The sequence below is a fragment of the Sphaerodactylus townsendi genome, linkage group LG01, assembly GCF_021028975.2.
Source record: "Sphaerodactylus townsendi isolate TG3544 linkage group LG01, MPM_Stown_v2.3, whole genome shotgun sequence".
Taxonomy (NCBI): Eukaryota; Metazoa; Chordata; class Lepidosauria; order Squamata; family Sphaerodactylidae; genus Sphaerodactylus; species Sphaerodactylus townsendi.
In genome coordinates, this window is record NC_059425.1 from 31,398,289 (window position 1) to 31,424,877 (window position 26,589).

Sequence of the window (26,589 nt, forward strand, 5' to 3'; positions counted from 1 at the left end):
CACAAAATGTCAGGGAATGACGCTGTACATAAGTAATTTTTCAAATGCAAGGTCTGTTCAATAGGATGGCTTTTAATATGAACATGCACTGTACCACAGTGAAGATCTTTGTGTTGTGGCGGCAGCTGTTGTTGCAGGACCTTTTTAAAAATCGGGAGCCCAATACATTTTCCTTAAAGGATTTGGAACCAGTTTTTGTATTCCAAACAATGGTTATGCGCCTGCAGTTCATGGGGCAAAATGAAGATATAAATCTAAACAAATATTTCCTGCCCTCCTCTAAACAGAGTTTATTAATAGTCTACATATGCAGCGGCTGACTTGGGCCTTTTAAGAAACGTAATCCTGGAAGCTCAGTTGTTCTCAACATAACAGACTGCATTATGTTGCTCTGACGGTGACTGCAATGCAGCGTTTCAATTGTGAGTAAATGGACCCCTGAATGCAAGTAGGAAATATGATTACTCACCCAAATGCCTTGTGTCTTTTAAAGCTCTGTCGTGCTTTTCCTCCTAAAGTGCTTCTCTGAGAACTTCCAAGTGTTGTGATTAGTCTCAAATCAAATTAAGTTACCTTTTTGCCTCGAGCTTGCTGGGCTGTGTTTTGCGACAATGCACAGTATATTAGTCATCAGTCGGTGCTGGCATTGCATCATTCATTCATCGGAAAACCAAAAGGAGTCTAAAGTCTGCCTCTGTAGTGTTGAGTGGGATGGGGTTGATGGTAAAACCGTGTGCTTTGGATCTTATGGAGAGCAGGCAGGCGCAAACTGGACTGGAAGAGTGTTTGAATAGAATCTAGGAGTGCATTCATGTGGAAACATCTCAGCTTGGTCTGAATGTTCCTTTCCTAAAAATCTTAAATGTTCCATATGTAAAGCTCAGCAATGGGATCCTTATGAGAAAGGAGTCGTTTCTGCAGTACAGTTCCATAGAAACATGGATTTTGGCACCATTTGGGACTGTATGGCCTAGGTTAGCCCCATCACATCAGATCTTGGAAGTTAAGCAGGGATGGCCTTGGTTAGAGTTTCAGTGGGAGACCACCAAGGAAGTCCAAGTTTGCTATGCAGAGGATGGCAGCAGCAAACCACCTCTGAACATCTCTTGCGCAGGCTTAAGAACATAAGAACAAGCCAGCTGGATCAGACCAAGGTCCATCTAGTCCAGCTCTCTGCTACTCGCAGTGGCCCACCAGGTGCCTTTGGGAGCTCACATGTAGGATGTGAACGCAATGGCCTTCTGCGGCTGTTGCTCCCGATCACCTGGTCTGTTAAAGTTGCATTTTGCAATCCTCAGATCAAAGAGGATCAAGATTGGTAGCCATAAATCGACTTCTCACTCCATAAATCTGTCCAACGCCCTTTAAAGCTATGTGCTGTTAGTGGGCCATCACTCACCTCCTGTGAGCAGCATATTATTCAAACACCAATCACACGTTGCGTGAAGAAGTGTTTCCTTTTATTAGTCCTAATTCTTCCCCCCAGCATTTTCAATGAGATGCCCCTCTGGTTCTAGTATTGTGAGAAAGAAAGAAAAATTTCTCTCTCTCAACATTTTCTAACAAATTCCCATGCATAATTTTGTAGACTTCTAATCATATCCCCCCCTCAGCCGCTTCCAAACTAAAAGAGTCCCAAACGCTGCAGCCTCTCCTCATAGGGAAGGTGCTCCAGTCCCTCAATCATCCTTGTTGCCCTTCTCTGCACTTCTTTTCTATCTCCTCAATATCCTTTTTGGAGGCATAAAGTGGCGACCCAGAACTGGACACGAGTAATTCCATAAGGGGCAGTCGCACCACAATTGCTTCTATATAAGGGCATGACAATCTTGTGTGCAGTTTTATTATCAGATTCCTCTTTTCTAATGATCCCCAGCGAGTTTGCCTTTTTTTTCACAGCTGTTATGCATTGAGTTGACATTCCATGGAACTATCAACTAAGACAGCCTAAACTCCCTTTCCTGGTCTGTGACTGGATATAGCACTGACCCCTGTAGCGCATGTATGTTGAAGTTTGGATTTTTTTGCCCCTATGTGCATCACTTTTACATTTTTTTGCTACATTGAACTGCATTTGCCATTTCTGGAGCCCACTCATCTAATTTATCAAGGTCCGCTTTGCAGCTAACTTCTCAGTCCTTTGTGGTTCTCACCACCCTACATAATCTGGTATCATCTGCAAACTTGGCCACCACGCTACCCACCCCTACTTCCAGGTCATTTTATGAATAGGTTAAAGAGCACTGGTCCCAAAACGGATCCTTGGGGACACCCACTCCCGACATCTCTCCATTTTGAGAACTTCCCATTTTACACTCCACTCTTTGTTTCCTGTTTCTCAACCAGTTTTTTTTAATCCATAGGAGGACTTCCCCTCTCATTCCTTCATTGCTGAGTTTTCTCTAAAGCAGTCTCTGGTGAGGAACTTTGTCAAAAGCCTTTTGGAAATCCAAGTAGACAATGTCCACGCAGATTTCACCCCTGTCCACATGCCTGTTTACACCCTCAAAGAACTCTAGTAAGTTTGTAGGCAAGACAGGATTTGTTCTCTCTGCAAAAAAGCCATGCTGGACTCTTTCTCAGCAGGTCTCTGCTTTTCTACATGTTTTATAATTTTATCTTTAATGATAGATTCTACTAATTTACCAGGAACAGATGTCAAACTGACTGGTCTTTGTACTTTCCCGGGTCCCCCTAGATCCTTTCTTAAAGATTGGTGTGACATTTGGCCATCTCTCCAGTCTTCAGGAATGGAGCCTGATTTCAGGGATACAGTTGCATATTAAAGTGAGAAGATCAGCAATTTCATGCTTGAGCTCTTTAAGAACTCTAGGGTGAATGCAATCTGGGCCAGGGGATTTGGTAACATTTAGTTTATCAATGGCTGCCAGAACTTCTCTCCTCCTTTTGTCTACCACTATCTTCGCTAGTTCCCTGAGTTAGCACTCCCTAAGAAGCTTGGTTCAGGTGCAGCAGGAATGTTCCTCACCTCCCTCTTGGGTGAAGACAGATGCAAAAGAATTCATTCAGCTTCCTCCTGCAATCTCCCTGCCATCTTTTAGCACACAATCTTTGTTCCTTTGTCATCTAACGGGCCTAATGGGCTTCCCTTGCTGGCTTCCCTGCTGCTTTGATGTACTTGAAAGGAGCACTGTTTGTTGCTGGTGCTCTTGATGTTCCATAGCCATGCGTTCCTCATAATCCTTTTTTGCCTCCCCTTTACAGCTGCTAACTTGCTTCTCTTTTTGCCACCATTTGTGTTCCCTCTCATATTCCTTCTTCATCAGCCAAACTGGACTTCCATTTTTTCTAAAAGACATTTTTCTTTTTTTCTGATAATTTCCCTCAACCTCTCTTGTTTAACCATGGTGGCTTTCTTTTGGACTGGGTGCTGCCTTTTCTAACCCTGTGGGAACACATTCTCCTAGCTGAGCTTTTATTACTGTGTTTTTTAAATAACCCTCCAAGCATCCTGGACAGTTTTGACTCTCTTTGATTTTCCCTTTCAGCTTCCTGCGCAAGACTATCCCCCCCCTCATCTCTTTGAGAAATTTCCCTTTCTGAAGGCCGAATGTAACTACATTAGTAGTTGCTAATTTGTTCAGCATGCTGAGATACTGGAATCTGGACAGCATTGTGGTTTCAGCTGTTCCCTATCGGACTCAACAACACTGACTTCCTGCACCAGGTCCTGGGTCCCACATATAGAATTAGATCTAGGGATCACCTCTCCCCTGGTTGGTTTCTCACAACCATCTCTGGGCTTCCTAAGCCACAGTCATTTAGCTTATCCCAGGGAATGCTCTCTCCTTACTATGACCTGAACATGCATTTTTTTCCAGTTTATATGGGGAGGAAGTTAAAATCACCCATTACTCACCTGCTAAGCACATTTTTGTTTTTGTTGGCCTCTCTAATTTCTTTTTCCATCTTCAGAACTCCTCTTGTGCACTTTGGTCAGGGGACTTATAATATATTCCTAATATTAAACTGTCCTTCACACCTGAGTATTTGATATCCACAGCAGTGATTCTGGTAGGGGAGACCAGCTCCCCTTGCATTGTCTGCTATTTTATGTGATACTATGTTCTAATTTTTGATGTGTAAAGGGCAACTCCACCCCCCCAATGCGCCTCTGTCCTATCCTTCCTATAGGAGGACCTGTAGCCTGGGTATAACAGCATCCCACTGGTTCTCCCTCCTATTCCACCATGTCTCTGTAATGCCCACTATATCAAAGTCCCTCCTTCAAAACTCTTGTACTCTAGCTCCCCCCCATTTTTTAGCCAGCTCATCGTAGATGCTTCTACCTATTAGCATAGAGAGACACCTGTATACCTCCCTGTCTCTGTCCTTAACCTGGGATGTATGTGCTTTTACCCCTCAAGCTCTCTTTTTTGTAGAGCATCTTATCCCTTTGTCCACATGCACATTGCTATGTTCCTCGCTTGTATGTGGTTGATTTAGTAGAAAAAACCTCCCTCTCTGTCTGCATCCCCTATAGATACTGTAGATATTCAACCGAAGTCACCTCCCAGCTCCTGTCGGTTTTCTCCCCCAGGCAAGTGATCCAGTTTAAAAAGCTGTTCTGCCACCTTTTTAATAAGTTGAGATGCCAGCAGCTCTGGTTCCTCTTTGGTTAAGATGAAGCCCGTCCCCGCTTGTACACAGGCTCTAACTTGTGTCCCAAAAGGTTCTGTTCCCAGTTCCCTGACAAATCCTGAAAACCCTCTGCCTTATACCCACCTTCTCATCCACGCATTTGAGACTCCTGTATCTCCATGCTGTCTTAGCTAAAAGCCCTAAGTGGCTAGTGGAACGGTAGCATTTCTCTGAGAATGCACCACCTTGGGAGGTCCTGGACTTCAACCTGTTTCCTAGCAGTAGCCTAAATTTAGCTTCCAGAACCTCCCCGCTACATTTCCCACCTCCTGTCAAGTTGGTGCCAATGTGGGACTACAACTGCTGACTCCACCCCAGCACTGTCTAAAAGCCTATCTTAGGCCTACTGGGGCACAAGTGACATCCCAAGTGAACCTTTCTCGCTTAACCGCTAGGCAGGCAAGTCACCATGCGGTCATCACTTGCCTCTCACAAACCCAACTCTCTACATTTCTAATGATCGAATCACCCACTACAAGGGGAGCTCCCCCCCACCTCCCCGAGGGTGTATCCCCAGTGCGTAGGAAGGTGATAGCTGATCACCAGTTAAAGTGAAGGGATCCCATCTAAGGGAGCATCTTCCCCCACCTCAGACTGGCACCCTCCATCCCCAAGGCCTTCATTCTCCATGACATCTGAAGAGATGTCACCTTGGGAGATGGGACCCGGGCTGTTAGGTCCCTGAAGCCTCGTCTGTCACCCTCTCTGCCTCTTTCTAGCCTTCTCCAGGTCTGCCACCTTGGCTCTCAAGAGAAACGGACACGTTCCTTGAGTGCCAGGAGCTCATTGAAGCGAGGGCACACCCACGACTTCTGTCCTAGTGGCAGAGAATCATACAGGTGACACTCCATAGGACAAAACACTGGAAAGCCCCATCCCCCTGCTGGCTTTCTGCCTTCATATCTGATTTGTTTAGATATTTAGATATTAAGCTTTTAGTCACTGCCCCCCTGGAGCTATCTGCACGTACTATCTGTCAAATATGTCCTTATTAATTTAAAAAACAAAAAAATTAAATTAAAATTGCGCGTGCCGCCAGGCAAAAGCCCCACCTCTTAGGACAAAGCCCCACCTCTTAGGACAAAGAGGAACAAGAGATGAACTCTGTTAACCCCTGTTAAGCCCCACCTTCCAGATTCAGCAGGCTTTGGAATAAACAGCAAGAGTACTGTCAACCACAGCTGAGGCAATGTACATGACAGTGCATGGTGAACCCCAAGCAAGTGGAAGGCTTGTTAGAAGGGTCCTCTGTATTAGGGGGAGCCCCATAAGATCTCTCTTGGAATTGGAGCAGCAGCCACTACCAGGCAAAAGACAAACAGAACAAATATTTAGCCTGTATTGAGCTGAGTCTCCCAGGTAACCCATAGGATTCAAGGCACCTTGAGATGAGCAGCTGAAGACAGTGGCCTCTGAAATCTCTAAAGTTGCTAAGTCCCAATGTTGACCAGCATCAGGCAGGAGCAAGTGTTTGTTTTCTGATCAAAGTCAAGAATCTCCTCAGGCCCCAGTCTTGGGACATTCAGACCAACACGAAATGAGCTGTCAGTCTAGAAACAGGAAGACATTTTGTTGGGCATGTAAGTCCTGGCTTTTATAGTCAGTCTGAAAAATGCTTCTATGCCACCATTCCTGCCAATACGTCAGTGACTTTCACAACTGTTACATGACAAAATAACACAGCGTTTTCAGCTGCAACGATCAATTCCTCATTTGATGAGCTGCCAGATAATCTTTCAGCAAACACTTATTGCTCACAAGTTGAATAAAAGGCAGGCTTTGGAGACCCATATTTTGCAGAGAGTTCTGAATGCACGATTATCACTAGCCTGCTTTGCCAACATATGCTGTGACCTCCAAATCCTGCCAGCCCCTATCTTCTTGCCAGTCAAATCTTGCCTAGTGTCTGGACTCTGGATTGATTTGAACCATGATGTGAACTTGGCTGAACTGCAGTTTTGCTCCTTCCACCAGGTATTCAGAGCGTAGCCTTACCAAGTGCATCGGGATCACTATCGAGACCAGGCCAGACTACTGCCTGAAACGACACCTTAGTGACATGCTGTCGTATGGGTGCACGAGACTGGAGATTGGAGTGCAGAGTGTCTATGAGGATGTAGCCAGAGATACTAACAGGTAAGGCCTTGTATAATGGAGGTGGCTTTTAAAGGGAGATTAGACACATTTGTCGGAGGATAGACCTGACAGTAACTTGTTAACCACGATGGCTGGATGGAACCTCCAGGTTCAGAGGTGGCGTACCTCTGAATTTCAGGTGATGGGGAATAAGCAACTGGAGAGGGCAATTTGTTGGATGCTTCACAGGTCCCTCAAAAACATGAATCAAGTTCTAGAAGGCTGTGATGTCAAATGCGGGACACTGGCCAAATTGGAGTTTGTATTGACAAACTTTAAAAGCTGGGTTTCTGAGGAGAAAACAAGTTCCAATTTTTCTCCCAAGTGTTTGTATTTGGGTATCATAGCAAATTGGAACTTGATGCAAGTCCTTCCACGTCAGGAGCCTTCAGTCATGCTCTGCGTGGCAGAGGCGTTGGAATGGGAACATATGAGTATAAGAACAAGCTGTACTCATGCTCATCATGGACAAACGTAGGTTTGCAGCTTTGGTTCCTTAGATATAGCGTTTAGGGGATGCATAGCCTGGTCATTAAGTTTGTCTTTATATTTTGGATTGCATAGCCCAAACGTTCTGCCTTCTCCTTGTTTAGTTGTCATTGGAACCAGGAGGAGGGAATTGAATTCCATTTCACTTTTACAGCTGAAAAAATGAAACTCAGTAGCTCCCTTGTTTGCTGTCAAGTCATGGAATGAAATGGATACGAGCCTTATGTTTTACACATGCAGCTTCAAATGCTGTGCTTCTGAGCTGCAGATATTTTAATTTGCCACCTTCCTGGGAGGCTATTGAAACAGCTGTGTATGTAAATATAGTTGGCGTCACCAGCTCTTGCACACGTGTTCCGCTTGGAAGCTGTAGAGTTAAGGCCTTCTGCAGCCAAAAATATGGCTTATAATAAAGCATCGTATTGTTGCTGTTGCTGCCATTACGGTAATATTCATTCATAGCTCATCTTTCTCAGTAAGAATCAAGATGAAAAGCAATTCGATCAAACAGCACAAACCTCCAATAACCAACGTAGTCGGGCTAGGATTGCAGGACTGGAAAACAAAAGAAGTGAAAAACTTCCTTCATGAGAGGGATCCAACGAATGTGGGGATTTCAACCCAAATCTCTGCAGTCCAGCACTTGCGACATTATACTGGCTCTCACATCTATTAAAAAAATCTGTGGTCCACTTAATGCCTGTCTGAAGTATTATTAAATTTATATTATTCGGCTGACTCATAATTCTGATGGGAACGAGCTCAGGAAATGATGTGGGAGGCTCATTCTGTTTCTCATACCACGTTGAGTCCTGTTGGATTTGTGACTGTCTACTGAGTCAGAATTTCAAGGGTACCAAGTTCGAAAACGTTCCTGGGTGCAGCTCAGCAGCATGGGTCCGCCAAAAAAATACTATAGGATAGTTAATAAACTGAATGTAACCTTCCCACCAATTGTGGTTAGTGGTTTAATTTGGTGATACAACTAGGAAGGGCTTTGGTTCACGCCCTGCCATCTCCAGCTAAAAGTAGCAGGTCTGAGAACTGTTGCCGGTCAAAGCTGACTGTGTTGGGGCAGGTGGGTGAGTGTCCTGCCTCAGTATAAGATAGCCTCTGTGCTGAAACACAGAAGTGATTTTGTTCATCCTTTCCAAGGACAAGAACGAAACAGTATGTTCAATTATGTGAAAGCTCTTCCTTCTCCTGTATTGGCAGGGGAAGAGGAAGATAGCAAATTCCCATGAGCTGCTGTCAATGAACCTGAAGAAGTGTTGCCTATTCCAGTAAGGGATTCCTGACTCATAACCAGAGTATAGGTAAAAATTACTTTGCTGGATCAGATGTAGATGGAACAGAAAGAGATTCTGCCCATAACAGCCCTTTCCCTAAAGGAAAAGGAGGGGTCTGAGATGTTCTTTTTCTTTTATCCACAAGCAAAGTTTCTAACAAGTAAGTGCAGATGCTGGAAATTGAACTTGGAACCTCCTGCATTCAAAACAGATGTTCTACCACAAAGCTACGGCATGTTCCACAGTGGAGAGCTAGATGAACCTTGACCAATGTAAAGCAGTTCCTGTATCACAGAAGCTTCTATGATGAATATAGAGACATTTTAAGGCTTGTGCATATTCTAAAGTACATTTCCATTTCCTATTCCCCCCCCAGGGGTCACACAGTGAAGGCGGTGTGTGAATCATTTCACTTGTCTAAAGATGCTGGATTCAAAGTGGTGGCGCATATGATGCCAGATTTGCCCAACATGGGGCTTGAAAGAGACATTGACCAGTTTGTGGTAAGTACGACTCATACTTCAATTAAAACTCCTTTTTGGCCTTTGTAGCCCTGGTTCTTTCAGCAGGAGTAATGGGGCAGTCCACCTTATGTCTACAAAAGAAACTCAGTGCAGAATTGAGGTAAAAGTTGCAAGAGGGCAGCGAAAGACTCCATCTCTTCTTTGTGATTCTGAATTAGTTAATTAGATCCTCCCATGCTAAGTAGTATATCAGGCAACAAGTGCTCCCCAGCAGTTCTGGTCTTGGGAGAGTGTTTCAGCCTCTTCCCATTCAATATTCAATGCCTTCAGGTCTTGCTCAAATGTTCTCCAGGTGTTTCAGGGGCGTCTTCGCAGTCGTTTGGCATCAGGAGGTATCCACCTCATTGCTGTCCTTGGGATCCAACCATTCTCCATGCGAAGGACGTGGCCAACCAGTCGGACTCTCTGAATAGCCCAGGGTTTGTTTGTTTTTCAGGAACTTGGCTGACGGGTATGGGCTTGAGCAGGCTCAGAGCAATTGGATTGTGGAAGAACCTTTGCAGAGCTTGCAAATAAGCCATGCGGGGGTCAAAGTCTTGAAAAGCAAAATGCAGGCGACCTGAAAGAGAACAAGAGGTCAAGTGGGGTTAAGTCTTTGACGTTCAGATGTGTGGGGAGGGACATGGAATCGAAGTTGAAATGTTGTTGGGGGAGAGATAAATGTTTCTCCCAGGAAATTTGAAAAAGATTATTTGGCAGTAGGCTTAGCATTGGCAAATGGAAAGGCCACTTCACAAAATGTCTAATGCAGTCTTTCTTTCTTTCTTTCTTTCTTTCTTTCTTTCTTTCTTTCTTTCTTTCTTTCTTTCTTTCTTTCTTTCTTTCTTTCTTTCTTTCTTTCTTTCTTTATTTATTTATTTATTTATTTATTTATTTATTTATTTATTTATTTATTTATTTATTTATTTATTTATTTATTTAGGCTTTTATACCGCCCCATCCCCGAAGGGCTCTGGGCGATGTACAGCATGTAAAAAGACAGTATAAAACAGGTTAAACATTTAAAAGCAGCGATAAACCCAGAAATTTGGTTTGCACAATCTCAATGGATTGAGATATAATTAATAAATAGTTAATTGGCGCCCAGTGTTCCACATTTAAAATTCCCTCTCCCCTGGGAAGGGAGGCATGGCGAGTCTCATTCGATGGTATGTGGCCTAGCTGTGATAGCCACTGCTTGGACCCATTCAGTGGCAGATATATTTTTCCTAAAGGTTGACAGCTGGAACAGAACTTCCCCGCTGAGAATCAGAGTACGTTGGACTCTCAATTGCTGGGGGCAAATAGGATGGCCGTTGCAATTCTGCCCGGTTTTGGAGCTTCCGCAGGCATTTAACTGGCTGCTGGTAAAAACAGAATGGTTGGCTGTTCCAGCAAGTCTGCTCCTATGTTCAGGAGTACCTGTGTAGGTCATACAGCATCGAGGCTCTTTATGGAGACCTCATGGCTGGCACATATTCAATCAGTGCTCATCCAGCTGCATGGGTTCTGGGTGGAGTACGTTTATCAGGTTCAATGGGTAGTACCTGTAATGCCCTATGGGACCATCTCTCATGGTCTCCCCCCTCTCCCAGAGATTGCTGGGCGCTGTGAAAGAAAATCTCCTGGTGGTCCCTAGCCCAAAAGATGTCCAGCTTGCCTCAATCCAGGCCTGGGCTTTCTCGGCCTTGGCCCCAACCTGATGGAGCACTCCATCCAGTGAGACCCTGGCCCTGAGGGACCCTATGCAGTTCCACAGGGCCTGTAAGATAGAGTTGTTCTGCCAGGCATGCAGTTGCGGTAGCTACGTTTTTTTCCATCTTGGCCACCCAATCTTCCCTCTTCTTCCACTCTCTTTCATTTTGTGGGTTCAGTACTGTGTTTTAATTAACTTCCCCCATCTATGGTTGAAGGGAGTTTATCTGTTATTTTAAATTGATTTTGTTTTATATAAAATGTTGGAAGCTGCCCTGAACCTATGAAGGGAAAGGGCAGCCTATAAAACCAATGAAATACATACATTACATACATACATACAGACAGACAGACAGACAGACAGACATACAAACAAAGAACAAACAAACAAACAAACAAACAAAGAACAAAGGATTCCCAATTTATAGGCAAAAGATAACCAGGATTCAACAGGAACTGAAAACAGGAAGGTTATGTTGCTTTTGTGACCTTGTAGGACCACAGAGCATCTTCTGTTTCCAGGTGGACCAGTACTTGACACTCAGTGTAGATTGGTGAAAACCAGCAAGCTATTTTTAGGCCTGGCTGATCATCAATCTTCTGATAATGGAACAAGCTGCTCAGATGCTCACCATTTTGTGTTAAAGCTTCATTTGGTTTATCATATCACTTAAGAGATAATGAGAGTCTAAATATAGACCTCCTTGGTAATCTCTCTCCAGACTTCTCAGATAGATCAATAGCCGAGTGAGTGATTTCACGACTTTACAAGCTGTTTGAAGGATGCAGCATTAGGAACGTTTTATTGTTCCTTTAAGTTGCATTTAGCATAGCAAAGGCGCTTTTATTCTCTCACGTCTTAAGTTATGGGGTTTCGGTTTTGTGGTGACTGGCAAGCCCTAACCTGTATATGTAGCGTAAGATTCTGAGACATGCTGCTGTCTTCAAGCTTCTCAGGGTTTCCCCATTCTGAAGGGACACACGGATCGGAATCAACTGGTCAATAACTGATTGGCTTTTATTTTACGTAAGCAGCTCCGGTAGCTGATTCATAACGCAGTCTATTTCTCATTCCATGTATCTTTTGTTTGCTTTATACAAGTTGCGCAATTAAATAGCCCACCTTTCTCACTGACGCTTAAAGCAGATTAATTTTTTTTTATTTGATCAGACAGCAGACGACCTCCAATAAATAGTGAGGTAGGACTAGATTTGCATAATTGGAAACAATGAAAAAAAACCCCAAAACACCCTTTTGAGGTATGACATATCATAATGTCGTCTCTTGATCATCCTGCCCAGGAAGGCAAATTAGAGTCCAGGGGATAATTGGCCACATCATTCTTTTCTGTAAATGGTTTTTTAAGTAGCAGAGCAATGACTGTTTTAACGAGCAAGAAAGGTGCCCTGAGTCAGTGATGGATTTATAATAAACATCAAGGACTCATTGATATAATCTTTTCATGATTTCATTACCCAGGACAAATAAGGTTCCAGAATATGAGTGGTGACCTCCACAGATCTCAGGATCCTGTGGACATACATCACAGTAACTGGATCAAAACGTTTCCTAAACTGAACAGATGGTGTATTAGTGTTCTGATGTTTCAGCTATTTTATAACCAGTACCCTAATTAAAACACCCTTGAGAGATTTTCTCAGTAAAAACAAACTAGGAATTTAAAGGCTCGTGTTTTGGAGTCTATGGGCCAAACTACCTTCACTATGTGCCAAACTACCTTAAACAACTGAGTGAACCAGCTGATGCAGCAGTAGCAGTGAAGTATGACTTCTTTGCTGCTGTTACCACCTCTTCTTATGTCTTTCAGTGATCTCTGTAGCACACCCTAATTTATGTTGGGTTTTCTTCCGATGCTGTTCTAGACATCTACTAGCCCCGTGGTGGCGAACCTTTGGCACTCCAGATGTTATGGACTACAATTCCCATCAGCCCCTGCCAGCATGGCCAATTGGCCATGCTGGCAGGGGCTGATGGGAATTGTAGTCCATAACATCTGGAGTGCCAAAGGTTCGCCACCACTGTACTAGCCCTCTTCAAGTCCACCAACTCCAAAGTAAACCAGAGCATTACGATTCACCTCAAGGGTGGCTGGGTTGATGGAGGCAACCATATTGGTAACTTCAAGGAGCTTCTCATTCCAGGCTCCTTCTGCTTCCCAACAGAGCTGTGAGATGGAATCGTAATATCCCCCAGAGTGTTCCAGAAATGAGTTGGATTCATAAGTGTCTGCAGGTAGATCACTTTAATCAGCCTTTCATTCCTCCTATCAATGCCCCATTGACCTGTGCCGTGAGGAGGCAGTGATCAGTTCACAGTACAAACTGAATTCCTCGTTCCCAAAGCAGGCTTCCCCCCAAAGATTCATTGCAAACAATTAAGTCTACAATACGTCCTGAGCCTTGTGGAGGTATATATATATATTGGCCATGTTATTGGCCATGATAGCAGGGGCTGATGGGAATTGTAGTCCATAACATCTGGAGTGCCAAAGGTTCGCCACCACTCATCTAGAACAATCAGTCTATGTACCTAGCACCAATCCCAATATTAATTCTGCTAGGTCAGACTCTGTGCCAAGCGGGGAACTAGGTGGCTCGTAAATAAACAGAATGTCTGATATGTCTCTGGAACCTAACATATGAAACCTAACATATGAAACAGGCACATTTGGAATTCTGACACAGTGTTCTGGGCACAACCACAAAGTTGCTGTTACAAAATGGCTGCCACAGGAGAACAATGCAGCAACAAAATGGTTGCCATAATTTACTTTCAGTCACACAGTGAAGAGTCATGTGCTGTGGTGGCAGCTGATGCCAAAGCAACATCTCATTGCCAGATCTCCACTGTGGAATTGATGAGGAACTGCATAACCAGGCTATGTTAACTAAGATAAAGATACCCTATTATTTTCTTCCAACCAGGCCTTTGTCACCCGAGCAAGATTAATATTTACCTTGTCCAAAACCCAGATAAATGTGCAACTTAATTCCTAATTGGTCTGGTGTTGTGCAATATTAGTGAAGAAGCGGAGGCAGTAGGCACCTTTGGACCAGCACCTTTGGAGACAGAGGATAAATAGGCAGCGATGTCTCAGCATCCACCTTTCAACCCCTCGGCCTCAATATCTTCCACTCCCAGCTGCTTGGGAATAGCATCCTCATTGAACAGCCTATCCCAGTGAACACCAACCACTGGTACAACTAGACAGCCCGCAGCTGTGTAACTCAAAAAAACCATGAATCAGTCCAAAAACAAATGGGTCATGAGCCAAAGCTAATGTCATAGTCCACAAGTGTCAAAACTTGCGGCATGATGCTGGCAGGGGATGATGGGAACTGTAGTCCATAACATCTGGAGGGCTGCGAGTTTGACACCTATGTCATAATCTGTTCTTATGCCATGGGTTCCTTATATATTGTCAGGAGGCAAGTGTCTGAGGGTCTATCACCTCATCCATATATTTGCGTCTATAACTTTGCAGGTTGCAATCTTGAGTGTTCTGTTTAGAGCTGTTGAAGACACTCGTGAACACAAGAAGCGGCCTTATGCTGAATCAAATCCTTAGTCTGTCAAGGTCAGCACTGTCTACTGAGACTAGCAATAGCTGTCCAGAGTCTCAAGCAGAGGTCTTTCACATCTGCTACTACCTGATCCTTTTAACTGGAGATGCCAGGGATTGAACCTGGGACCTTCTGGCATTGAACCTAAGGACATGGTCTTCCACAGAGCCATGGCCGTTCACTGAGCTACGGCCCTTCCCCTCTTATATTAGATCAAGCATAAACAAAAGGACAGTTTATTCTGAGTAACCCAGAGAACAGCCAAAACGGGGAATCCCAAGTGTGTATTTCCCGGTTTTAGCACTTATTGTAATTCTGATTTGGCGATATGTATGATTCATGACTCCTGCCTTGCCATTCTGTTTCCCCTCCCTGCAGGTCACCTCATTTTTCTTATGTGCTGACAACACACAAGTTGTCTTATATTGCCTAATGCAGTGCTGAGGTGATGGCTCTGTTAGAAACCTCATTAATCCTACTGAGTACTTGATTTATGCCAGCTATTAATCTGATCGTTTTATAAACTCCCCTGCTGTATTCTGGGCACTGGCAGCCGGGATGGTTTTAGCTCCCTGGTTTTGCCCTGTCAACATGAATTGCCTTGAAGGCCCGTAAAGGCAACTTGAATTGTGCGTAGCTGCAGTATGTGTGATAAACACCACTGTTAGTATATCCATGTATTTTTGCAATCTTTGTCACTCTCGCCCATATATATATAATTTTCCAAATATATTAAACAGATTTAAGACAAAGAAATACTAGAAAAACTAGAAGATAGTTAAGATAAAAGCATAAAAGATAACAACTCACAGTTGTATTAAATACACATTATATAATGGATCCCAATATAGCATTTTCAGGTTACTAGAGCCAACCATTATAAAGCCTTAAAATCTTTGTCATCTGTCCGTTAGCTCCAAAGCTCTTTTACTAGTCCAGTTATTATATCTTAGTCATTATCAATTTTCAATCCTCAAGTTATCTTGTTTTTACATGATCGATTCAGACTCAGACAAAAAGTAAAGACCCCATTTCTCATCGAATTAATGTTTTGAACGTCGATTTACAGTGGAACCTCGGTTTTCGTTGGTAATCTGTCCAAAAAGAATTGATGAAAACCGAAACCGATGAAAACTGAGGCAAACTTTTCCATAGGAATCAATGTAAATCCAATTAATCCATTCTAGGCACTCAAAAAAAACCCATACCAAAAACACATTTTTGGGTGAATAAACATAGTGTTTAATGCTGAAAACAGTAACAAACAATAACACTAGGACCAGCTTCAGAGCCAGTGGACCAATGTCACACCAGAAAGCAGTCCAAAGAGGTCTGTTTCTGACGCCTCTTGAAGATTTGTCTGAAATGGGGCAAGACATGGTCATTAAACAAGTTGCAGACACAGCCAGCAACAGCTTTGTCCGGGTGATTTTTCTCCACAACCCCCTGCACCTTACTGCAAATTGATGAAAACCGAGGCAAATCGATGAAAACAGAGACAAATTTTTCACTGAAAAAATAGATGAAAACTGAGGTTCCACTGTACTTAGCTTCCATCATTTGATGAGATCTGGCTATATTGTTGTTGTGTTGGAGTGTACATGCCAGTTGGCCATGCTGGCAGGGACTGATGGGAATCGTAGTCCATGAACATCTGGGGCACCAGAGTTAGACACCCCTGTTCTAAACACTCCCTTCACATGAACGGCTGCTATTCTTCACGGAGCAGTATCGTTATGTCTGGGCCAAAAGCTCATGTGGACTTTCCCTGCAGCACATTAGCAAAGACGGGACCTGAGGAGGTCACTCCAGGCATCCTTCTCAGTGCTTTGTTCCGAGCTCTCTAAACACTTTAAATTGCAAGCAAATTAAATTGCAGTCAGATGAACTATGGACAACTTAATGGCTGCTTTAAACAAATACTGAATAATAAACAAGAACCTTGGCAATAATCCACTGAATATTTTTACAATATTGTAACTATCGGAGCTCACGTTTTGTTTAGAGTTACAGATGCTGGCGGGGCTGAGAATACAGGGCGCTGTGAACGTGTGGCATTGGCTGTGCTACAGCTCAGGCTGCTCCTTTCAAATTTACAAAACTATGACTAAGACTCATCATCAGGCCTCAGCAAATGATGATTTTTTTAAAAGGGTGAGGGCTGTCTTGTTCTCTTCTGTGGAAGAGGTTCATTTGCTGACTGTCCTGCGTATTCTAGCTCCCTTGCACCTAGAGGAAAGGCAATGTGTCAATATTTTAATACATTTTGTCATGCTCTCTGAGTTTTCTTGTGCCACACAATGTCAAGCAGCATTTGTGTGTGTGACACAGCTTTCCAGTAAACTTTACAGTGATAAGCTGCAGAAACTTCAATTGTTTAACCCCTTGCTATCTGATACCAAGCATTAGAACACTTTTGCATATGTGGATTGAAAGTGCAGTGATGGTGAACCTTTTAGAGACCGAGTGCTGGGGCAGAGTGAGGGAGTGCCCTGCGCCCCTGCCTGCCCCTGCCCTGGAAAACCCTTGCCACACCCCCGCAGTGGCGCGTGCCCGGTGCGTTGCATGCACCCCCGCCCCCTTGGTGCTACATCACTGCCAAGTGCCCAAATTGGGGCGACAGCTCTGAGTGCCCCCTCTGGCACGCATGCCATAGGTTCGCCACCATTGGTGTAGTGCAGTCTCCTTCTAAAAGCTGGCTTGATGCCATGCGAAGTTTTCATTGTATGTGTAACTGAGGTGAAAGACTGCCTATGAATCACAAATTGATAAATGCACAGGGCAGTTTGGAAGGCTGACTGATAAACCTTTCCATCCTCACCTCCATTAAGTTTATGGATTGATGGTCGCTATAACATCTCTGACATTTCAAACTTCTTAAATGGCTGCAGTAGGGATGTCAGCTGTATTGATTAAATCATGCCTTCCTTCAACCCAAGTGCAGACAGCCTGTCACACTCCCAGATAATGGTTAACCTAAGCTTAGAACAGGAAGGGGATATAGCCAGATCTCATCAGATGTTGGAAGCTAAGCGAGGTTGGTACTTGGAAGGGAGAATGCCAAGGAAGGTTTTTGCAGAGGAAGACAATGGCAAACCACCCCTGTTTCTCAAATGACTTGAAAACCCCATGCTGGTGTTGCCATTTGCTTCAACTTAACAGTACTTTACATACATGCAAGCCTAGAACTTAGTGCTCTTGGGCCTCTCTTCTTCCTTACTGATTTGTTGGAATTTTTTGCCATGTGATACTGGAAAGAGGAAGCAGGGGCCACACGCAACTTACAGGGAGTGTTGCATATATGGATCTCCCTTTCCCATTTAATGTTCACAACAAACTTGTGAAGTTGTGACTGGTCAAGGTCACTTAGTGAGAGCCAAATCAAATATGGCAACATCTCCCAATCCACCATGGGGACACCTCCACCGTTTTAGGGATATAATTGTCTCTGTTTTCAAATTCTGCAGGGCTCTGATACTGATCGGGACTGTGGAGTGGAGGGAGAAAGGGCTCGTACTCCGCATTTTTTGTGAAGTACATTTGAACTTGAGGGAACCAGCTCCCCTCTCTCTATGGTGTCCAGCTTATGGTTGGACCCCTAAAGCATTTGTGAACAGGGAATTTTATCCCCACAGTGGTAGAGGCTACACATCTTTCTGGAATGGGGGCAGCTATTTCTGAATGGGTGGTTCCTGAAGACCCAAAGGTAATGTCTCCTGAGATGTTCTGAAGCACCTCCTGTTCCAGTGAGGTAAAGGAAAGTCAAAAGTGGTTCTTTCCTTTGGAGAAGAGGTGTTGGGGGAAGAAGCATGTAGGTGCCAGGCAGGATCAGCCTAGGCATTTCTGACAAGTGTTTGAAGACTAGATTTGAGATGTTCTCCTCTTCATATTCAGAATGTCTTCTGCTTCAGAGCTAGAAAATGATCTTGGATTATGACTGGACAAGAGCTGTCACTGTGATGCAGCAGCAAAAAGGGCTATTGTGATCTCGGATATATCAACAGAGGCACAACATCCAAATCACAAGATGTCATGGTCCTGCTGTACAGCACATTGTTCAGGCTGCTCCTGAATTACTGTGTGTAGTTCTGGTGATTTCACCTTAAAAAGGATGTGGACAGAATGATGTAAGTGCAGAGGGGAGTGACAAGGATGATCAGAGGCCTGGAGACTTAGCCCCATGAGGAAAGGCTGAGGGAGTTAGAGGTGTTCAGTCTGAAGAAGAGGAGGTTGAGGGGAAACATAACTGTTATCTTTAATTTGAAGGGCTGTCACTTAGAGGAAGGTAGGGAGCTGTTCCTGTTGGCAACAGAGGATCGGACTCGCAATAATGAGTTTAAATAACAGGCAGAAAGGTACCATCTGGATGTTAGGAAAAAAATTTACAGTGAGAGTAGCTCGGCAGTGGGATCAGCTGCCACAAGAGGTGGTGAGCAACCCCTCACTGGCAGTCTTCAACTGTCGGCTGGACAAATACTTGTCCGGGGTGCTCTAGGGGCTGATCGTGCATTGAGCAAGGGGTTGAACAAGATGGCTTATATGGCCCTTCCAACTCTTATCATTCTGTATGGGCAGACGCTAGGAAACTGGACCTCTGCTGGTTGAATTTCTGAGTAAGCCTCGGAAAGGTTATTACTGCTTTCGTTCACGCTTCATTTACCATCATTTGGAAGATTTTTTTCCCACTAATCTCCAGGTTATTTTATCGCGTAGTCAAGATCGCCGCGAAAGAGAATGAACTGCTTGGTGTATCTCTTCAAATGGGACGGGGGGGGGGGGAGGGCATAGCATTAGGAGAGAGAAAAAAAAGAAGAGTCTTAATCTCCAGCAACCTTGAATGCCAAAGTCCCCAAAGACTAGTGACAGAATTTATTCTGTTTGTATGTATAAACAACCCTGCGACTGTTTTGCACCCTGCAGATTTGGAGTCAAATCAGCAGAAGCAGCTGTGGCTTTGAAGTGTTACTCTTGGGCCCTGTTGTTCATTATCCTGCCAGGTATGCGAGAGTAGATAAGGAAGGCTGTTGTACAGTTTCAAATCATTGACAATTCCAAGCTCCTGGATCAGGAGCGCAAAATTCATTTTCTGCCTGTTGTGGATAACCTGTATAATCTGCCATATTAGCATCTTTTTCTAGACAGATCCTCCGTTGATTAGGGCTGAATCCTGAATCTAACCTGGCTATTTTCTGTTGCAGAAATGTTTTACCGGTTCCTTTACACTGCTTTGCTTTGCACGCGCTTTTGTTTGCCATCAGTGATACGGTTTAGCCAAGTCAGACTATTCCACAGAGTATTAGCATGAGTCCTTTCACTGTTCCTGATTGGCTAGTACCACTAGGCCTGGGGGAAGGGGAGAGAGAGATGTGGGGGTAATTTTATTTTGGTTTTAACTAGAAATGTTTTTAACTATTGTTACAAGCTTCCTTAAACTAAAAGGAATGGTGGGGCGTAAATGCTTTAATTTATCATTTTCACAGCTTCAGTACATAAAGACGGCATTTCTTTTTGCCCAGGCTTTTAAAACAAAGGCTCCATCTTTTTTAAAGCTGTTTTTATTATCAGCTTCTAGCCAGAGGACAGTTTTAGGGTTTCCTTTTTAAACTGCTGTTCTTTATCTTCCTGGCCTTTAAAAATATTATTATTATTATTATATTGTATTTTTAACTTCATGAGTTGCCACAATCAGGTCTTTGAAGAGGTGGGCATATTTATTTTCTTTATTTTCTTTATTTTCTTTTTAATTAAAACAAATGAACAAGGAAAGGAGATATAAAATGCAAAGATACATAAAACCATCCTGTTCACCTTTTCAACCATAGAACAAATACTCTTTATCAGCACAGGGCACTTATGGCATTGATTCTATTTCTAGTTCTATTCTCTATATAACCCCTGACCATGGCAGGTTTAATCCAAGTGTGTCTCTGCTTTTCTGGTCTCCTGTTAATTTCACAAATGTATAGATCTCCTTTTATTTTCTACAACCAGTCTAGTAATTTATGAGTATTTTTATTTCTGTTGCCTTGGAAAGACCAACCTGGCAGCAGTAATCATGTGTAAGGCAATCATTAACAGGTCATTAGAGATATCAGACCAATAATTTAGCAGCATTTGGGTGGAATCCATTTTCTCAACCCAGCTGATATAATTTTCACAACTTGTTTCCTATAGCTGGAAGCACACATATATGCCCACCACATGCGAAAGAAGTTCACTTAATTACCTCTACAGAAACAGCACTTGATGTTTTTAGTCTTATAGATCTTAACCAACCTTAAAGCAGTCAAATGCCACCAGTGAATCATTTTCTCAGATTTTCCCTAAGGGAGAGACAAATTGTAAAGGTAGTACTATAAATTTCCATTTTAAGTCATCTGACTCATTGCCTAAATGTTTTTGCCACCTTAAGGGGAAGTTTTGATCAGACTTCACCAGCATATTCAACAAAATAGTATACATATTTGAGGAAAAATATTTTTGTCAGCTAATAATTGTTCCAATTCAGATTTTGGTCTCAGCGCAACACTATTCTGTTTCTGATGACACCGATAACCCTAAACTTGGAAATACTCAAATATTGTAACCTTAGATCCCCCAAAACGTTGATATTATCATGCAGGACTGCTTGATTGTTAATTATCAGATATCTGTATTCTCTGTGTGGAGAACCCTAGCCAGGGATCTCTGTCTGTAATGAGAGAGTGTCTCAAATGCACTTCAAAGAATTCTTGGGTTTGAATCCTCAAGACTCGAGTTGGTAGTCTGCCGCCAGCCCTTTTACTGCCCCACATGCATAGAAGCCAGAGGGTTACCAAACAGAAAACTCAGCCCTGTGAAGTAGGACTCTACAGAGCGAATTTTCCAAAGAACAAATTATCTGGTAACACAGCCACGCAGTTAAATGCTGGATTTAGATTGAAGCCAGCTGGGAGTCACAAACCGTTTATTCAATGAATTATCAAGATTTATTAAAGTTGTGCTGAATACAGATAATAGGAGCAATAATAAGTGAATCAGAAAATAAATAAAATTATTCCTCAGGAAGGACCTAAATTCACACTGGTCCAAAATAGTACTCATACCCATGAGTCTATCCCTCAAGTCAGCCCACTCACTTCAGAGCTCATAGGTACTCCAGCAATCAAAGTTTCTAGTAAGAAATCAAGATTCAAAATGGTAAGGTCAGACCTGTAATAAGGTCAGAAGAAATGCAATTTGTGTAGGCTTGGGTAGCCATTTTATAGAGAGAAATTTGAAATGGCAAATATCAATTAACCAACCAGATCAAGGAAAAGTGATCTGAGATTTTAGTAAATGACCACTTAACCAGGTGTCAGAAATGGACTGGATGGAGATAAGCAAGATTTACCTCAGGGCTATAAATCCCCTCCTTCTGGTTAATACAGCAATATGTCTAATTAATGGTCTGGTACTATTAGGTTAGGAATTTCTCACCAAGCCACCTGGCTGTTTACCTGGATGTTAGAAAGTGCTGGTATTTTTGTTAAAACAAACCAGTTGTCTCCTCTATTTTATTTGTAGGCCTGAGCTTGTTAAATTTGAACCAAACAACGATTTAGGGGAGCTTAAATCCTTGACAGAGTCCCAACATTTTCCATCTTCCAAGAGGAATAATTCTGGCCTCAACTCATCATATCATCTACAATGGATGCTACAGTAGAAAATCTAGGTTCCAATTTATTACTTGTATGGCACCAAGTAAAGAATAGTTGGATTATTAAGACTTTTATTGGACACTGTTTGGCATGTCAAACAAGATCTCCAAATACAAAGTTAAAAATTTCTTGAGTAAATTCAAGATTCCTAAATTAACTGATGAGGATAAAAAGGAAATGGATGAAGAATAATTTAGCAAGGAGTATTTTTATTTATTTACTTTATTACTACACATCTACGCCACCCTTCCCCTCACTGGTTCAGAGCAACTTACAACATATCAAAATTACAGCAACTGTAAGATCACATACAATTTAAGCATAAAAACATGTCTAAATAAATAAATCCCAGATGGTGATTAAATAATTTCTTAATAACCATCCCATACCTAACTATGATGAAAACTCACTGAAGGGACAGAGAGGAGGGAGGCCACTTAGATGGTATTACCATATGCCTCAACCATATGCCTGGTGGAACAGCTCCCTCTTACAGACCCTGTGGAACTGCGTCAAGTCCTGCAGGGCCTGGGTCATATTAGACGGAGCGTTCCCCCAGATGAAAGCCCTTGCCCTGGTTAAAGGTGGCTGAACATCTTTCAGCCAAAGTCTACAGTAAGTTGTTGTTTCCTGTATGTGGACATACTGGAAGAGGCAATCCCTCAAGTACTATTTGGTACAGTGGAACCTTGGTTTTCATTGCCTTCGGTTTTCATCGGTTTTGGTTTTCATCGATTTTTTCAGTGAAAAATTTGTCTCGGTTGTCATCGATTTGCCTCGGTTTTCATCGATTTGCAGTAAGAAAAATCACCCGGGTTTGTGGAGAAAAATCACCCGGACAAAGCTGTTGCAGGCCATGTCTGCATCTTGTTTAATGACAATGTCTTGCCCCTTTTCAGACAAATCTTAAAGAGGCGACAGAAACAGACCTCTTTGGACAGCTTTCTGGTGTGACATTGGTCCACTGGCTCTGAAGCTGGTCCTAGTGTTATTGTTTGTTACTGTTTTCAGCATTAAACACTATGTTTATTCACCAAAAATGTGTTTATGGTATGTTTTTTGGAGTGCCTAGAACGGATTAATTGGATTTACATTGATTCCTATGGAAAAGTTTGCCTCGGTTTTCATCGGTTTCGGTTTTCATCGATTCTTTTTGGACAGATTACCAACGAAAACCGAGGTTCCACTGTATTCTACCTGGAGCCAGTGCAGCTGGTGAAGCACCGGTTGTATATGTAAAGACCTGTGCTGCCGCATTTTGCACTAGTTGGAATTTTTGAAGCAGACCCAAAAATAGTTGGGTCTAAATAGTTGTGCTAAAAGATGACAGGGAGATTGCAGAGAAGCTGAATGAATTCTTTGCATCTGTCTTCACCCAAGAGGAGGTGAGGAAAATTCCTGCACCTGAACCAAGCTTCTTAGGAGGTGAATCCAAGGAACTAGCGAAGATAGTGGTAGACAAGGAAGAAGTTCTGGCAGCCATTGATAAACTAAAAGCTACCAAATCCCCTGGCCCAGATTGCATTCATCCAAGAGTTCTTAAAGAGCTCAAGCATGAAATTGCTGATGTTCTCACATTAATATGCAACTTATCCCTGAAATCTGCCTCCATCCCTGAAGACTGGAAGATGGCCAATGTCACACCAATCTTTAAGAAAGGGTCCAGGGGGGACCCAGGAAATTACAGGCCAGTCAGTTTGACATCTGTTCCTGGTAAATTAGTAGAATCTATCATTAAAGATAAAATTATTAAACATGTAGAAAAGCAAGACCTGCTGAGGAAGAGTCAGCATGGCTTTTGTAGAGGCAAGAGTTCTTTGAGGGTGTAAACAGACATGTGGATAAGGGGGAACCAGTGGACATTGTCTACTTGGATTTCCAAAAGGCTTTTGACAAAGTTCCACACCAGAGACTGTTGAGAAAACTCAGCAATGAAGGAATAAGAGGGGAAGTCCTCCTATGGATTAAAAACTGGTTGAGGAACAGGAAACAAAGGGTGGGTATAAATGGGAAGTTCTCACAATGGAGAGATGTTGGGAGTGGTGTCCCCCAAGGATCCGTATTGGGACCAGTGCTCTTTAACTTATTCATAAATGACCTGGAAGTAGGGGTGGGTAGTGTGGTGGCCAAGTTTGCAGATGATACCAAATTATGTAGGGTGGTGAGAACCACAAAGGATTGCGAACAGCTCCAAGCGGACCTTGATAAATTAAGTGAGTGGGCTAAGAAATGGCAAATGCAGTTCAATGTAGCAAAATGTAAAGTGATGCACACGGGGGCAAAAAATCCAAACTTCACATACATGCTACAGGGGTCAGTGCTATCAGTCACAGACCAGGAAAGGGATTTGGCCGTCTTAGTTGATAGTTCCATGGGAATGTCAACTCAATGCATGGCAGCTGTGAAAAAGGCAAACGCTATGCTGGGAGTTGATAATAGGAAAGGAGTTGATAATAAAACTGCAAGGATTGTCATGCCCTTAAATAAAGCCGTGGTGCGACTGCCCTTGGAGTACTGTGTTCAGTTCTGGTCGCCACATCTCAAAAAGGATATCGAAGAGATAGAAAAAGTGCAGAGAAGGGCAACGAGGATGATTGAAGGATTGGAGCACTTTCCTTATGAGGAGAGGCTGCAGCGTTTGGGACTCTTTAGTTTGGAGAGGAGACGTCTGAGGGGGGATATGATTAAAGTCTATAAAATTATGCATGGGGTAGAAAATGTTGACAGAGAGAAATTTTTCTCTCTTTCTCACAATACTAGAACCAGGGGGCATTCATTGAAAATGCTGGGGGGAAGAATAAGGACTAATAAAAGGAAACACTTCTTCACACGACTTGTGATTGGTGTTTGGAATATGCTGCCACAGGAGGTGGTTATGGCCACTAACCTGGATAGCTTTAAAAAGGGCTTGGACAGATTTATGGAGGAGAAGTCGATCTATGGCTACCAATCTTGATCCTCCTTGATCTGAGATTGGAAATGCCTTAGCAGACCAGGTGCTCAGGAGCAGCAGCAGCAGAAGGCCATTGCTTTCACATCCTGCATGTGAGCTCCCAAAGGCACCTGGTGGGCCACTGCGAGTAGCAGAGTGCTGGACTAGATGGACTCTGGTCTGATCCAGCAGGCTAGTCCTTATGTTCTTAACTGCCCCACTCCTATGACCTCAAAACAGATATGGGCCACAACCTCCTCTACACAGCCTGTTCAGGGTTCTCACCCTTGATCTTGCTTCTACATGGCCCATGGACAGAACCCAGAAGCTATTTTTTTAGTACATTAACCTGTATTTATCCCATGGGAGGGGAAGCAGCATGGTTCCGTTTGATCTTGGAAGGTAAGCAGGGTCAGTACTTTGAAGGAAGACCACCACAGAAGGCTCTGCAGAGGACAGCGATGACAGGCTTATCATTTGCCTTGAAAAGCACTTTCTGAGGTCACCGTAAATTAGTTGCAACTTGACGGCACTTAGGCACATATTTATTACCTCCTTTTCTTGGCAAAAACCATTGCTTTCACATCCTGCATGTGAGCTCCCAAAGGCACCTGGTGGGCCACTGTGAGTAGCAGAATGCTGGACTAGATGGACTCTGGTCTGATCCAGCAGGCTAGTTCTTATGTTCTTATAGTTAGGGCAGTTCAAAATCTTAAATTGAGCCATGCACCTGAACCTAACGAATTTACTCCAGAACTGTATAAAACATTTCTTCAAATAATGCAGGCATCCCTATCACAAGCTGTTAGTGACATATTTGAATTAGGAAGTTTATCTAAAACAGTCTGAGAATAAAATTATAGTGATATCTAAGCCCTTGAAAGTTCTTATTCTTATAAGCTCTTATCGTGCTGTCAGTCTATTAAACCTAGACGATAGGTTTTTGACAATGATTTTAGCAAATCAGTTGAAGGGCATTACTAATCAGACTGGCTTCATAGCAGGTTTCTTCATAACCATCTCATACCTTAACCAGATTACCACATTCAAAAAGTTGTTAATCTTACTGATGTAATTAAGAAGGAAGGGATTAAATCAGCTTTTTTGACAAAGAAATGTAACCTAAATGATGGAGACAGGCTATATCACTAGCTCGTTGCAATGTTTTACCTTCTGCTCTTCGACAAGGAAGAAGATTGGGGGTCCCGCACCATGAGAGGAAATGTATTTGTGATCTCACCTGTGAAGAGACTGTTTGCCGTGTCTTATTACAGTGTCCCTTGTATGTGTCTATCAGAGCCAAGTACCTAGCCCCCTTGTTGGTAGACCAAGTTGAGGCAAGCGATGCACAAAAAACTGTATTTCTCCCTAATAACGAGAACAATGCGACTTTGGAGGCCGTAGCAAAGTTTCTGTGTATTGTTATTTCAATATGCTCTTAACCATCCCTTCCTACCAGTATTATTGTTCTGTTGCTTCTTATGCCAATAAAGGTTATGAAATGAAAAATGATTCTACCAGCCAAGAAGAGTTCGCACAGGGGAGGCAGTGGTGCAGGACACTGCAGAAGCTAGTGGGGGTAAGGCAGGAAAGGGAACACATGGGGAAACACTGTAGCA

At 43.1% G+C, this 26,589-nt stretch overlaps 1 protein-coding gene across 2 annotated transcripts in view; it reads left to right on the forward strand.

Annotated features, from left to right (window-relative positions):
• Positions 1-26,589, forward strand: part of ELP3 (elongator acetyltransferase complex subunit 3) — a 99,540-nt gene that overhangs the window by 23,732 nt on the left and 49,219 nt on the right. For both annotated transcript variants that reach the window (XM_048516842.1, XM_048516849.1), the window contains exons 8-9: positions 6,637-6,798; positions 8,953-9,079. In XM_048516842.1, the coding sequence (XP_048372799.1) occupies positions 6,637-6,798; positions 8,953-9,079 (289 nt within the window). The remainder of the gene's footprint in view (positions 1-6,636; positions 6,799-8,952; positions 9,080-26,589) is intronic.